The 14602-nt window shown below is 37.7% G+C and overlaps 1 protein-coding gene across 1 annotated transcript in view; it reads right to left on the reverse strand.

Moving 5' to 3' along the window:
- Positions 1-14602, reverse strand: part of MORC1 (MORC family CW-type zinc finger 1) — a gene marked incomplete at both ends in the record, with an annotated part of 181031 nt that overhangs the window by 146508 nt on the left and 19921 nt on the right. Inside the window, 4 exons of the mRNA XM_080696508.1 lie at positions 6304-6409; positions 8059-8218; positions 10560-10668; positions 11300-11390. Coding sequence (XP_080552634.1) covers positions 6304-6409; positions 8059-8218; positions 10560-10668; positions 11300-11390 — 466 coding nt within the window. The remainder of the gene's footprint in view (positions 1-6303; positions 6410-8058; positions 8219-10559; positions 10669-11299; positions 11391-14602) is intronic.

A 14602-nucleotide genomic window follows, 5' to 3' on the forward strand; every position in this document is an offset into this window, starting at 1 on the left:
CTACTGAGGTAGAATCCCCAGTACCTCAAAAAAATCACTTGAAAATATGATCTAGCGAATTAATTAATCCAAGAGAGATGAGAATAAGATGGGAGATACAGTAGTGAGCAAAGAAAACAATACGTCTTGTAATTTAGTCTAAATAGTATAAAAATGTTTAAAATCATAAATAAATAAATTCAAAATAGTGAAATGGAACGTGAGAGAATGAACACAGAGTAATGCTCTGGGTTGTTTTTTTTGTGTGTGTGTGTGGCCCTGGGGATTGAACCCAAGGACGTTCTATCTCTGAGCTGCACCTCCTTTCCTTTTTATTTTTCCAAACAGGCTCTCTCTAGGTTGCTGAGACTCTCCCTAAATTGCTGAGTCTATCCTCAAGCCCAAGATCCTCCTATCTCAGCCTCCCAAGTACAGGGATTACAGGTGTGTGCTATCATTCCTGTTTTATTTGTAAGCACTGTTTTATTTGTAAGATGATATAGATAGAAATCAATCCTGCAGTTAGATAAGATAACTGTAAGTTTCTTATCTTGAATTGTGTTTATTAAAAATTTAAATGTGAAACAATGAAAAACAAAGAAAAATCCAATTTGCAAAGTCTTGGAACACAAAGAATATAAACTTCCCCCTCAGTGGGGAGGGATCACAATTCAACCATTCTACAAAGGACGAGAAAAAACAAAGCAGAACAAAATAAAACAAAACAAAACAAAAACCCTCAAAGCACAAATAACAAAAGGAGCAAAGTAAATTTAAAACATAAGAAGGCAGAATAAGTTCAAGCACAGCACATGTCACAGTAAATATGAATTAGATAAGATATAAATACATCTGGATTAAGTGACAAATCTAGTTATATGTGGTCTACTAAGAAAACAAAAACAAAAACAGCACTGTTGGATATAAAAGTGGTGGCAAACCATATATTAAGAAAAGTTACAGTTCTGGGGCCAGTAAGGCCAGGATCAGAGCCTGCAGTGAAGCAAGACCAACGTTGGGGCCTCCAAGGCCAGGATCGGAGCCAGCCGAAGGGTTAGGCTGGTGCGGGGGCCAGCGAGGCCAGGATCAAGGCCTCCCATGAGACAAGGCCAGTGCTGGAGCCAGCGAGGTCGGGATCAGAGTCCTGCGGGTGCCAGGCCACTACTGGGGCCGTCAAGAGTGGGATTGGAACTTGCAATGCGACATGCACAGAGAAATATCACAGAAAATAAAAACCAAATGCTTCCCCTAATAGCAAAAACTAGAAAGAAAGGGGTAATAGGAGGAGGTCGAGTTGTAGAAAGGGCCCTATTGAGAAGCAATTAAGGTGACCAATCAGAGGGAATGGGATGGGGGAAGATGGAACCTCTTTAAAATTCATGAGGTACGTAAACAAATGTATCAAGATAATCACCAATCAAGCATGGGATCGAGGGAGGGGGAGGGAATGGGATGTGGATTGGATGCGGGCTTTTTGGATGATGTGTGCTTGTATATCCTCTCAAGTCTTGTATTCCAATGTGATGTATGATTACAATGCACCAATAAAACTTAAAAAAAAAAAGTTAAACCAAAGAAAGCCAAGTATAGAGAGACTGATTTTCAGCAAAACAGAAACAAAACTGAAGCATTAACTGGGACACAGAATTTTATATGTTAGTAAAGGCTTCATTTATGATGATGTGCAAATCACAAATTTTGTGACTCAGAAACACATATAGCAAAAACTAGCAGAGATACAAGAAACATGGTTACAGCCACAAATGTAGAAGATACAGAGAAAAGCCAGGCATGGTGGCATGCTTTTGTAATCCCAGCATCTAGTAGGCTGAGACATGAGGATCGCAGGTTTGAAACCGGCCTCTACAACTTAGCAAGACCCTGTGCAACTTAGTGAGACCCTATTTACAAATAAAAAATAAAATCAGGCTGGAGATTTAACTCAGAAGTAGAATGCCTCTGGGTTCAATCCCCAGTGCCAAAAAAAAAAGAAGATAGAAATTTACCAAGTTCTGTGTGCACGTATGTTTATATCACTTTGAATTTCACTAGGATGTATAATTATAATACACCAATAAAAATACTTTTTGAAAAATATAGTAGGAGATTTAAATATTGCTCCCAGAAATTTAGCAATCAGGATGAACAAAAAATATCTTTAAATAACTATGCGATTTCAAATTTAAGAAGTAAAACAAATGGGTTAAATCTAATATAAACTGACAGGTATTGAAAAAATTAAGGTGATATCTTTTAAAATCCAAGTTAAGAGCCGAGCATGGTGGTGCACGCTTATAATCCCAGTACTTAAGAAACTGAGACAGGAGGATCACTGATTCTTAGCTACTTAGTGAGGCCCCCCACAACTTAGTGAGATCCTGCTTCAAAATAAAGAATAAAAAAAATAAGGCTGGAGGTGTATCTAGGAAGTAGAATGCCCTTGGGTTCAATCCCCAGTACCGCAATTAAAAAAGGAAATAAATAAATAAATAAATAAATAAATAAATAAATAAATTCCAAGTTGCAAAATAATTTCTACAGTAAAAGAATGAAAGTTGAGGGAGCTGAGTGAAAAAAGAGAAGGCACTTTGACACTGCTTTTTATCTGTGCAAGACCGAATTCTTTTCAATAGGTTATGTGTGTATACTAATTGAAGCCCCTCTCTCTACTCCAATCCCCCTCAGGCCAAAGTTGAATGCCCCTGAAACAGATGCTGGACACCAGGTAAACCATGGAGAGTGAGTTTTAAGAGGAAAGAGAGCTAAGGCGTAGATCCGGGATTCAATGTCATATCTTACGTGATATCTCAAATGCAAACTACAAAATTTTAATTCCATACTTGTATTCACATAAAGAATGCTATGTCCTTTGAATGAAATTGAAAACATCTGAACTGAAGAATTAGAATTCCATACCTGTTATCTACATAAGGACTCTGCGTAATAAAAAATCTCAGAGTGGAATCACAACCCTGCAGATTGCAGATGACAATTCATGCCCCTCGCAAGTGAGCACTGGCTGGCAGCGGTGCATTTTAAAGCCTCCAGCAGCCTGTCATCTTGCATTTTCTCCGTCCTACTGCACCCAGTCAATACAGGGCCTTTGAAAAGAACTGGAACTTTCCATTATCTATGTGATTGTGATTGTAGGTTACTAACAACTACCAGTAAAGAGAGAAAGCATAAACTTTTTATGCATAAATGGACTATTTTTAAGAAGAAAAACATGTACAACTCAGTGGAGGGGGATCTAGAAAGGTCTGGGATGTGGCACTTAGTGTCAAGTTCCAAAACTTACCATAACATAAATTAATAAACACCATCCACCCTGTAGAAACATCTTATTTTGTAATTAGTCCACTTTTATTTTCTTCAGTATTCAATATTCTCAGAACTTTCTTCCCTCTTGTTCCAAACTCTGGATTTTCTTTTCTTTTTCTTTTTTTTTTTTTTTTTAGTTATTTTTTCATGTCTTGTTTGCTCCAGAGAACTTTGCATAAGTTTAACCTGACAGATAATTTAACATGACTTTTACCCTGCAAATACAACCTGCTTTCTGGAAGCTACATGTGCTTCCCTGGCCCTCTCCACATACCATATTCAAACTTTCAAAATCTAATTTAATATGCCATACAAAAAGTGCAAACTTATGCATCATTTGCATCCTGAAATTCTAATGGGTGTTATCCACCCCCAAAATTTTTCTTAACTTAAATGAAAGTGGGCCATATTTAGACTGATATTGCCAAATTAATACTACTATGTGCTTGGATATCATTTCTAATGTAATATTCACGAGGTTACTATCACCATGAAAGAAGACCTTGCCACTGTATAATGAAGGCCATTAGTGCCTCAGTTCAGAGCAGCATGATGAAGGGTTTTGACTCCTATATTTAAAACCAATGTCAAATATGCACAAGAATTATATGAATATTTAGACTCTTTGGCCCAGCAGTTTCCTGCCTGAGAATTTGCCTTAAGAAAAGAATTCAAAGAAATTCTTAAAAACTATCAGTATCAACTGAGCATGGTGGCACACACTTGTAATCTCAACACTTGGGAGGCTGAGACAGGAGGATTTTAGGTTTGAAAAGAGCCTCAGCAAATAGTGAAACTCTCATCAACCTAGCAAGTCCCTGTTTCAAAATAAAAATAAAAATAGCGCTTGGGGTATAGCTCAGAAGTAGAATGCCCCTGGGTTCAATCTTCTGTCCCACAAAAAAATCCTTATCAGTATGAATACATTTATTTCAATAATATCCAATATAATATAAAACATTGGAACCAATGCTACTATCCAAAAATATAAGAGTAGTTTTGTAAATTATGGCAAATAAATTCAATAGACTATTTTAAAGCTATTTTATGAGTGAAGAAATTATTATGAAATACAACTTACCAAGACTACATAACAATTTACAATACAGTTTAGAAGCAAATAATAAATAAAAAATAAAATGAGAAATACCACTTGTAAGCATTAGAATGCTACAATACAATCAAATATGATATAGAAATTCACTCACAGTCTTTAAATTTTTTAAATATTGTTTTTCCACAGATTTTACAATAAAAAATTGGAGGAAAGTAAACAATACCAACAAACTTATTCTGAGATTTAAAAAAGCTTAAAAGTTTGAGTTTTCATAATTCTGTAGAGAAAACTAAATTATGTTCAGAATCAGAAGAACTACCCCACCTAAGATCAAACTTGAAAATTATAAAGTTCTGAGATTTGAAACTTGTTTTGGACAGATGCAGAATCCTGCCCATTGCCCAAAGGATATAGAACAACCACAAGAAAAAGGAATGGCAGAGGATCTGTTATATGACAAAACATCCATTTTCAAAACCAAGAATATGTAAACTGCACTTAACTGGAGCTTTAAATAAAGAGCCATAAATAAAGGACTAACTATTCTTTGAGCCCTAAGAATTATGTTTTTTTTTCTAGACCTTTAGCAAGGAGAAATTGGGTATGAATGTCAGAAACTGAAGACCATTTCATTAACTGTGGCACTATACAGCAAATTGTGATGTTTTTTTAACAAATTAAAAATGTGCATACTCTAAGTTTAAAGGATTTGAGAGTGGTGGTGAGGAGACAGGAGATCAAAGCCAATGATAAGGAGAACTATGGACAAAGCCTTTTTAGAGGTGCAAACAGTGGCGGTACCACTGCTGACAGCATGGTGCCGCTGCTTCTTCCTGGTCCCATGGAAGCATCTGTGTCAGAGCCAAGAAGCAGCATCCTTGGGTCAGAAACTATGTCTCCTATTCACAACAACCCTTCCTAATAAAACCCAATCTCTCTTCAAATGACTTATCTTGTGATTAAGCTATAAAAAATGGTTGAAAATAAACACACACATGCACACACACACACACACACAAAAAAAAAAAAAAAAAAACCAATGCAATCAATTTTCCAAAGGGAAGCTGTACATGTCCTCAGTCTGGTTCATTTTCTTTATTTTGTAATTAATGACCCAAATGGCTTAAGGAGCTTCTGGCTTTGCTGAACAATCTGGACACAGCAAGAACCTTCCCTCAAAACTCAGCTGTCCAATTACTCTTCTAATAAAGTATTGTTTTCTGACACTAATGTTGAAATGCCAAGGCACTCTGACAGATAACTGAAAATTTGTATTCAAAGCTTTTAAGTAGCCTGAAATCAGGTTTTGGAAGCAACTGCTAAGCAGAAAGGCAAGGGCGGAGAATAGGGAAGAGATTAGTGGAGGTACCCTGAACCTCCTACCCTGACATTGGCATGTTGATGATAGCAGCCTGTTACAGCAGCAGCTAGGCTTGATATATTGTTTTCTAAAAGAAAGCTTCCTTATCTGTGTACATTCAGAATTCTACATGTAGAATTCTGAAGAAAAAGATGAAGAAAAAATTATACATCAGAAAAAAACAAAAAAGGGAATCCACTTTCTAAATTTCTCCTCAAAATCAAAAAACAAAAACAAAACAAAACAAACAGGTCTCTGGTCTGCGTACATGGGTCTCAAAATTTTTATCCAAAACTATTTGGTCCAAGGTGGACGCTACCAGCCTGGGTGACTACAGGGCAGTAGTCCAAATTCCTATACGTAAAAACACACCAGATTCAAACACTTAATATGAAAAAAGAATGTAAAATATCCCATTAATATTTTATTTTTAATATTAATTAAAATTAATATTTTTATTTTGATAAAATATTTTTTATAAAAATATTTTTATTTTTATATTGAGACCTGGATGAGGTCTCAAACGCAGAGCTCTTAACTTGCTGCCATCATAACCAGACATTATTCAAACACACGGACTACTCACTCCTCTTGCGCCCCCGCCATCAGGATATCTTCCTTGTCAGTTGTAACATCCAGCTCCGGTTCTCCACTAAGTAGAAGCTTCAGGTTATAAATAACCAGCAAAGTACCTGGTATTGAAATAAACATTTGACTTATCAGTATTTTAAATACACTTAATGTAGGCATTGTACTATCATCTCATCTATGGAAAAACTGAGTCGGCTACAGACCAAATATCCTTTTGTACTTTAGTAAATAATATGTTCGGCTATGTTCAAAAATATGTATCTTTAGAGCCAGTTCCACTCTGCCAGAGTATTGAATTCCTACAGATGATGCTTCTTATTACAATTCATTCATGGCAAGTCTTTCTAACGTTGGCATTCTTTTCATAATTTACACTATGAAAATTGTGAGGAGCCTGAGCCAGGTTTGTATTATATAGGTAAAGTTATCACTGATGGGACTGAAATCAATGCACATGAGAACAGTGATGAGTGGTTGCTTTCAGACTCTATACCTGGTATTGACAAACTTTTTTTCTGCAAAAAACTAAGTAGTAAATATTGCAGGCTGTATGGTCTCTGTTACAATTACTCACAATTCAACTCTGCCACGGTAGCATGAAAGAAGCCATAGAGAATAAATACATAAACCAACGAGTGTAGTAGTGTTCCAATAAAACCTTACTTGAAAAGCAGGTATGGGCATGCACGTGATCCCAATACTTGAGAGGCTGAAACAGGAGGACTTCCAAGTTCAAAAACCAACCTCAGAAGAATAAAATTAGGGCTGGAGTGTAGCTTGGAGGTAGAACAACCCTGGGTTCAAACTCAAGTACCTCAAAAAATGTATTTGGAAAAATGTTGAGGAAATAAGAAACTCTTCATTAATATATGTATGAGTATTTCACAATTAGAAGTCAACTAAGAAAGAGATTTATATTACCTGTCCTTAAAATATATTGTGTATGCATTAATAAAATACTACTTTAATTGCCACTATTTTCCTCTATGACAAAAGAAAACAAGTGATTTAAAGCATCATTTTTAAACAAAGGGACAAAGGTTAGAGGAAATGATGAGGTAAAGCAGGTCAAGTCTGAAACAAACATCAAAAATTCAATATAAACGGTACATAAATCAAAGATCTGTGGAATGCAGGATGCACAAAGCTTTCTATAAAGTCGTGATTTTTTTTTGCTTCTAGAGATGAAAAATGGTGGAAGTCTGGAGAAAGAATAGCACTGGAAAATGTCAGTAGACACAGTGGATTCTACGTGTTGAAAAGAAAGTTGGCGGAGATTGAAAGAATGAGAAAAATTCTGGTAATTTGGAAGGAGACTGGCAACAAAGCTTTTGCTCACTCTGCCACAGAAACACAGATTCATTATTTTACAAGCTGCTAAATTTCCCATCAACCTTGTATCACACAACCTCCGATGTTGCAATAAGCATCTCCTTGCTATGGTGCGAACTGCAAATAACTTTGCTATATGGGAAGAAACTGGGGAGTCCCTGTGATCATCACCAGCAGCGTCCTCTTCTTACTGAGCCAATGCAAGCACAACAAACCTTTCTCCTGTGTCAGGGATTTATAGTAACTCATGTCTGTATTCTCTTAAGGCAAAACCCATGTGGATATAATGAATTTCTGTCCCCATGTGAGATTCCATGTGAGATTATTAATATAAAAATATGAAAACATATGCAGAATGACTTTCATAAGACACTAGAACAAATACCCCATCAAAACCTCAGGGTTCTGATGATCTTACCACATTTTCCATAGATTGTATCAAACTGCTGCATCAACTCAGTTTCATTTTTAAATGGGGAGTATTTATAAATTATAGACAATTCTGTTGAGAATTTTTGGGGATCATCTGTGACAGATTCTCTGGTTCTTGTTAGCCATGATGGTACTGGAACTACAACCTATAAAATAAAACACCAATTTATTATAAAATACCCCCAACCCACCATTCCTTGGGTTGATCCTAATGCATTTTAGTCTTCATCCAAATTATAAAACACTAAGTTAAAAGTTGATTTTCCTCCTAAATTTTGGTTTTGAAGGAAAATGAATGTTAGCCTGGAGATAACACCAAGCTATCACTGAGTAAGAACAAGTAGAAGTTAGGTGGGATTCTCTTAACTATTTTGCCTTCCAAGCACCCTTGCTCAGAAAACAACGATGGAATACTCTACATCAAGAAGAGGAGCAAGGCACCAAAGAAGACAGGAGCTTCAGGTTCTCAGACACAGAGGTCTATCTTCCTTATGACGATGGCCAGAGCAGACCCCAGGGCAGCAACTGAATGAGCCAGGGAAGGCAGGAGTGTGAGCCACAGCGTGGGGAGTCTCCAGGACAGAGCGGACCAGAAGATGGAGCTGGTGGGACAGCACTTTGAGATTGGGGTTAACTAAACAATCTGGACACAGAAAAGCCATGCAAATACTCAGTGATAGTGATAAGCACACAGAAAATTAAGCAGTCAGTTAATTTTATACTTCTATTGGTGCAACATAATTATACATCATAGTGAGATTCAAAGTGATATATACCTGAATGCATCACCTGGTGTATTCTTTCTGTATACCCACCCCTCCTTTCCTGAGTTCCCTCCCCATCCATGTTAGTATGTTAGTGAGATTGGTAGTGAGACCTTCTTGTAGAAACATAACCTTATTTAAACTATTCCCTCCCTCCCCTCAGGGGTGTGTGTGTGTGTGTGTGTGTGTGTGTGTGTGTGTGTGTGTGTGTTACTGGGATGGAACCTCAGAGCTACACCCAGCACTGTTTTTTATTCTTTATTTTGAGACAGGGTCCCACAAAAGCTGTGCGTGAGAGAAACAATGTAATAGTTTACAGCATGTGATAGTGAGGGTATTGTTTTTACATTCTTAAAACGTAAATACCAAATGTTGATGCAACCAAAATTATGATAGATCTTTGTTGAGAGTGAGAGATTAGAAGGCCATGCATGTGTGACAGAAACAGAGAGAAAAAGGCAGATAAGAGGAAGTCCGCTTGTATAGCGGGAGATTAATAGAGGATGCCTACCTAAAAACAAGCATGCTATTTAAAAATACGAAGGTAAATATCAAAAGTGCCAGCCATTGTCGTTGGAACAATTTGTCTCTGTGAACAGGGAAATGGTAAGAGGTTGCAGTTTTAAGTTAAAAATTTTAAAACAGAGGTGGCCCATTTGGGGAGTAATAACCTCCGCTTTAGTCCAGCTCCCCAGGTCCTTTACGTGTATGAAGCTCAACATAACTGCTCACAGTGTCACTCTACAGATGGCTTCCACTGTCCAGCTCCAACCACAGAGGCAGGCTCACACCTGCACACTGTCCCTCCGAACCCCACAGGCAACTCCAGGCCTGAGGCTGAGCCTGGGTCCTTTCTCTCCGCACATCAGCCTGTCCAGCTGCAGGTTGTGCTCTCTCCATAAAACCCTCACTGGCCACTTGGGTCTCTCTGATCTCCTCTTTCATATCATTGCTTTTGACAATTTGGTAATAAAAGTCACACATGCTCATTGAATAGCATTCTTTTCAGACACCCTCATTTTGCTATTTCTCCAGTTCATAAGTGTCTGCCTGATTTAATGACAAGGCTGAGAATTTTGATGGCCTCATGGTCTTATCTGGTTTCCTGTATTTTCCAGTCTATCCAATACTGAGCAGACAGGAGTTCCTCAACCTGTATATGATATATTGAATTATAACTGATATTCCCAACATTAGAACTCAGGCAATGCAAACTGATAAAATGTTTCCGAGTTAGTAAACGGAGGTAAAGTTATGATCACTAGAATCACAGTTTTAAATCTACTCTACATTCCTTTTGTAAATTTTGCTTGTTATTTCTTTGATTTTAATATTCTATTTGTTTTAAAACAATACTTCAATTATGGCACAAGTGATTGAAAGATTTTACAGACTTCTTCAAGAAAGCTTATTGTGCCCAATGGAACCTCTTATTCTGGGAGGGGTGGGAACAAGGAGAATGAAAACAAAGTTCCCAAGGAACTTCAGGGGTTGGGATGCAGTTTGGAGGTAGAGCTCTTGCTTGCCTAGCATATGTGAGACCCTAGGCTGGAATCCCAGCATCATGAAAAAGAAAGAAAAGAAGAAATAGAGAAAGGCCTCTTGTGACCCCCAACCCCAGAATATACACACACCTCCAGCCCTGACAGAATTCACCTTCTCTGTGAGAAAATAAATGGAAACAACCCTGTTGCCATGGGAACAGGATGCCCTCACATCTTACCTCGCTAAGACCTTCTCTTTCACAAAATGTCTGAGAAAAAAACACACAGGTCATCGTTTCTTCCTTCTTCGTGAAAAGAATAAAGTCTTTTCCGATTCTCATGGACCCACTATATTAGAAATGAAGACCATAAATATTCACATCGCAGACACCTTGAAGCACAAGCAGGCGTGAGTTTGTGTACTAGGATGGACTGCTCTTTTCAACAACTCATCTTTGTGACCCATCACCAAGAAGACACAGTATTATATTTTTTCTCAAAGAAGAGTCAATAAATTTAAATAGATTCTGCCCCACACTCTTGCTAGAGACATGGCTACTAAGATAAAGTTCCATCCAGAGATCAAAAGAACAAACCATTGGGCCCTGACGGGAGCCACACAGGTAAATCCAAGGTCCTCCCCTCTTATGAGGAAAACTAAGAAAAAAAGTGCAGACAGAACACTGGACTAAAATACGCTTTGAAAAACAGTTGGACATAGAAACACAATGGCGCTCTAAAGTTCAAATGTACTGCTTCAGAAAATGCCTGCAAGCAGAGTTATCTTATATGGGAGAATTTTTTAAATGTTACAAAGGTAAGTTACAAAATAGTATGGGTTTGGAGGTTCCAAAGCAAGGTAGAACTGTCTCCAAGTTTATACTTTGCATAAGCTCTGCATGCTTAGATCGCTCCTTATAAGACTGCCCATAACACTGTTTACAGTATCGATAATCACACCTGAGGGGGAAAATCTCACCTTTTAAGGCCATTGCCATATTGCCCAATGAACTTCAAGGCTGATAATCGTTTCTTGGATGTTCCAAAGTAGATGATGTCAGAAGCTTCCTCTGTAATTGGAAAAGGTTTTTTATGTGATTAGGAAGAGGGTTTTTTTTTTTTTTTTTTTTTGGTGGTACTGGGGTTCCTGGAAGCCCTTCTACCTCCGGGCTACACTCCCAGACCTATTTTATATTTTTGAAACAGGGTCTCTTACGCCAGCGCTGCTGGCTTCAAACCTGCGCGATCCTCCTGTCTCCACCTCCCAAGCGCGGGGATTACAAGCGTGCGCCACCACGCCCGGCCTTAGGAAGAGTTTTTGACATTAGCCTAAAGTCCAGTTGTCAAAACTTCACTTATGTCTCAGGACATTAGGACAAGTCTATAGCTCTTGGGCCAGAGACAAGGACTCATGTCAGGAACCCGTAACCTCTGATAAGGACCTTAGTGCATTACACTGAAGCTCAGACAGATCTAACAATGTGACCTAGAGTAGAGCTGAAAACTCAGAGCTTTTCTCTTTTAGTCATTAAAAGGCAGCTACTAATAGAATTGTTGAAGATAAATGAACCAGATGAAATGAGAGGAAGTATTTGTAAAACCCTGGACACAGAACATGGCACTTGGTAAGTGTTAATAGCTTATAAGTGTTGTAATTATTTTTTCCAGGAGTAATTTTCTCATGAATTAGGCCCTACCTACACTCAGGTGAGACTAAAAATTAGAACAGAATGGCTTCTGCTCTGACTACCTGGGGAGAAAAGGCTCATCACTCGACCTTCAGAGTTATTCTCCTGACCTCCCCAAGGTGGTCCAGAATTCTACACAGGAACCCTCTGGATTTCACAATATACTGACCACCATGAGCAGGGCACGGTGGTGCACACTTGTAATCCTAGTACTTGGAAGGCTGAGATGGGAGGATTGTAGGTTCAAGGCCAGTCTCAGAAACTTAGTGAGACCCTGTTTCAAAATAAAAAGGACTGGGGTGTAGTTCAGAAGTAGAATGCTCCTGGGTTCAATCCCCAGTACCACACACATATATACACACCAAAAAAAAAGAATAAACTGATCTCCCAAACCAAGAATATTCTTGTTATCCTAACTGAACACATACTTTAGGACTGCCCTGAGGACACTGCCAGTCGGCATATATAAATGTTTGCAGCTCAGTGGCACCTGGTATGAAGTATGGTAAAGGCCACCAAACACGTTGTTGGTCTGCCACTAAATGAACACTCTGTCATAAGGGAGTAAATCTTAGGTGAAGGGATCTACAGTGACATCATTAACCACTATTTCTCAATTGTTTAGATACTGTGTAATATACTTTATATTTGTTACTTATTTAATATCACCAATAAATCTACAGAGAAAATATGATCTGCATTATGTCATGGTATGAGAGACAGACTGTAAGACAAGATAATTTCTGAGAAAATTAAGTTAAGGAAACAAAGTCAGGATTATGGATTAAGAATTAACAAGCTAATCGTGGTGGTACACATCTGTAATCCCAGTATTTGGGAGGCCAAGTCAGGATGATTGCAGGCTCAGTGATAGACTCAGCAAGACAGCAGGACTCTAGGAACCTAGTGAGACCTTTTCAGAACAAAAAATTATAAAAAGGCTGAGGGCGTAGCTCAGAAGTAGAATGCACCTGGGTTCAAGCCTCAGTACCACGTAACACACGCACCACCACACGAAAGAATTAACAAGCCAGATGCAGTGGTGCATGCCTGTAATCCCAATACTTGGGAGGCTGAATGAGACAGGAGGATTACAGGTTCAAGGCCAGCTTTAGCAAGGTTGTGAAACACTCAGCAACATAGCCAGACCCCAAATTAAAAATAAATAAATAAATAAATAAAACGAGGATGTAACTCAAAGGTAGAATGCTCCTCGGTTCAATCTTCAGTATCAAAAATAAATAAATAAATAAATAAATAAATAAATAAATAAATACATGATGTGCCCATAATCCTAGCACTCCGGAGGCTGAGACAGGAGGACTGCAGGTTTGACACCATACTCGACAACTTAGCAAGACTCTCAGTAAACCTAGTGAGCCCCTATTTCCAAACAAAAAATAAAAAAGGTTCAAGGTGTTGATTGGAGGTTGATCTGTAGGTTCAACCTCCAGTAGCAAAAAATAAAATCAGCAAGCTGTGTATAATGGTGCATGCCTATAATATCAGTACTTACGAGGCTGAGATAAGAGGATTGCAAGTTTAAGACCAGCCTCAGCAACTTAGTAAGACTTTGTCTAAAAATAAAAAAATAATAAGGGCTGAAGGTATAGCTCAAAAATAGAATACCCCTAGGTTCAATACTCAGTACCAAAAAGCAACAATTAAAAAAAAAGAAATGTACTAACAAAAAACACAGATAAAATTTTTTTTTAATTGTGTTGAGTTGAATTGCCTGACCTTTGAATACTTAATAAAGATACCATGTACAGGAAGCAAATAAATTAGTGTTCCCCCCAAAAAGTATATATTCCTATTTTTTTAAAAAACAGATTGTGTTTTGTACTATAAATAGATGTTCCTCAATTTCTGATAGGGTTAAGTGTATTCCAATAAACTCATCATAAATTGAAAATATCGAAAATAGAAAATGCAGTTATTAATATAACTACTGAAATGATAGCTTACCCACACAGTACAATTGGTTGCCTATGGTCACGTGGCTGACTGTGAGCTAGGGCTTCCCTCAACTGCCCAGAATCACAAAAGAGTATCCTAGCACACAGTAACCTAAGAAAAGGTCAAAATTCACAGTACGGTTCCTACTGAATACCTATCCTTCAGCACCATGGTGGAAAAATTGTGAGGCCATCCTAAGTCTGGGACTGTGTGCCAGCTCAAGTGTGCATTCCTTCTGAAGGTCAGAGTATTTGTCTATATTTTAATCATTTTTCATAACATATATACATATATATGTTATATATAGTACATATATATATAGTATATATACTATATATATGTATATATATATACTCAGCAACATAGCCAGACCCCAAATATATATATATATATATATATATACTATATATATATAGTACATATATAGTATATATAGTATATAGTACATATATATATGTACTATATATATATATATCTAGGTTTCCTGGAAACCCTTCTACCTCCAGGCTACACTCCCAGATCTATTTTCATATTTTATTTGGAAACAGGGTCTCTTAAACCAGCAAGGGGCTTCAAACCTGCCCGATCCTCCTGTCTCCACCTCCCAAGCATGGGGATTACAAGTGTGCGCCACC

Source organism: Muscardinus avellanarius (assembly GCF_963383645.1).
Source record: "Muscardinus avellanarius genome assembly, chromosome: 5".
NCBI classification, from domain to species: domain Eukaryota; kingdom Metazoa; phylum Chordata; class Mammalia; order Rodentia; family Gliridae; genus Muscardinus; species Muscardinus avellanarius.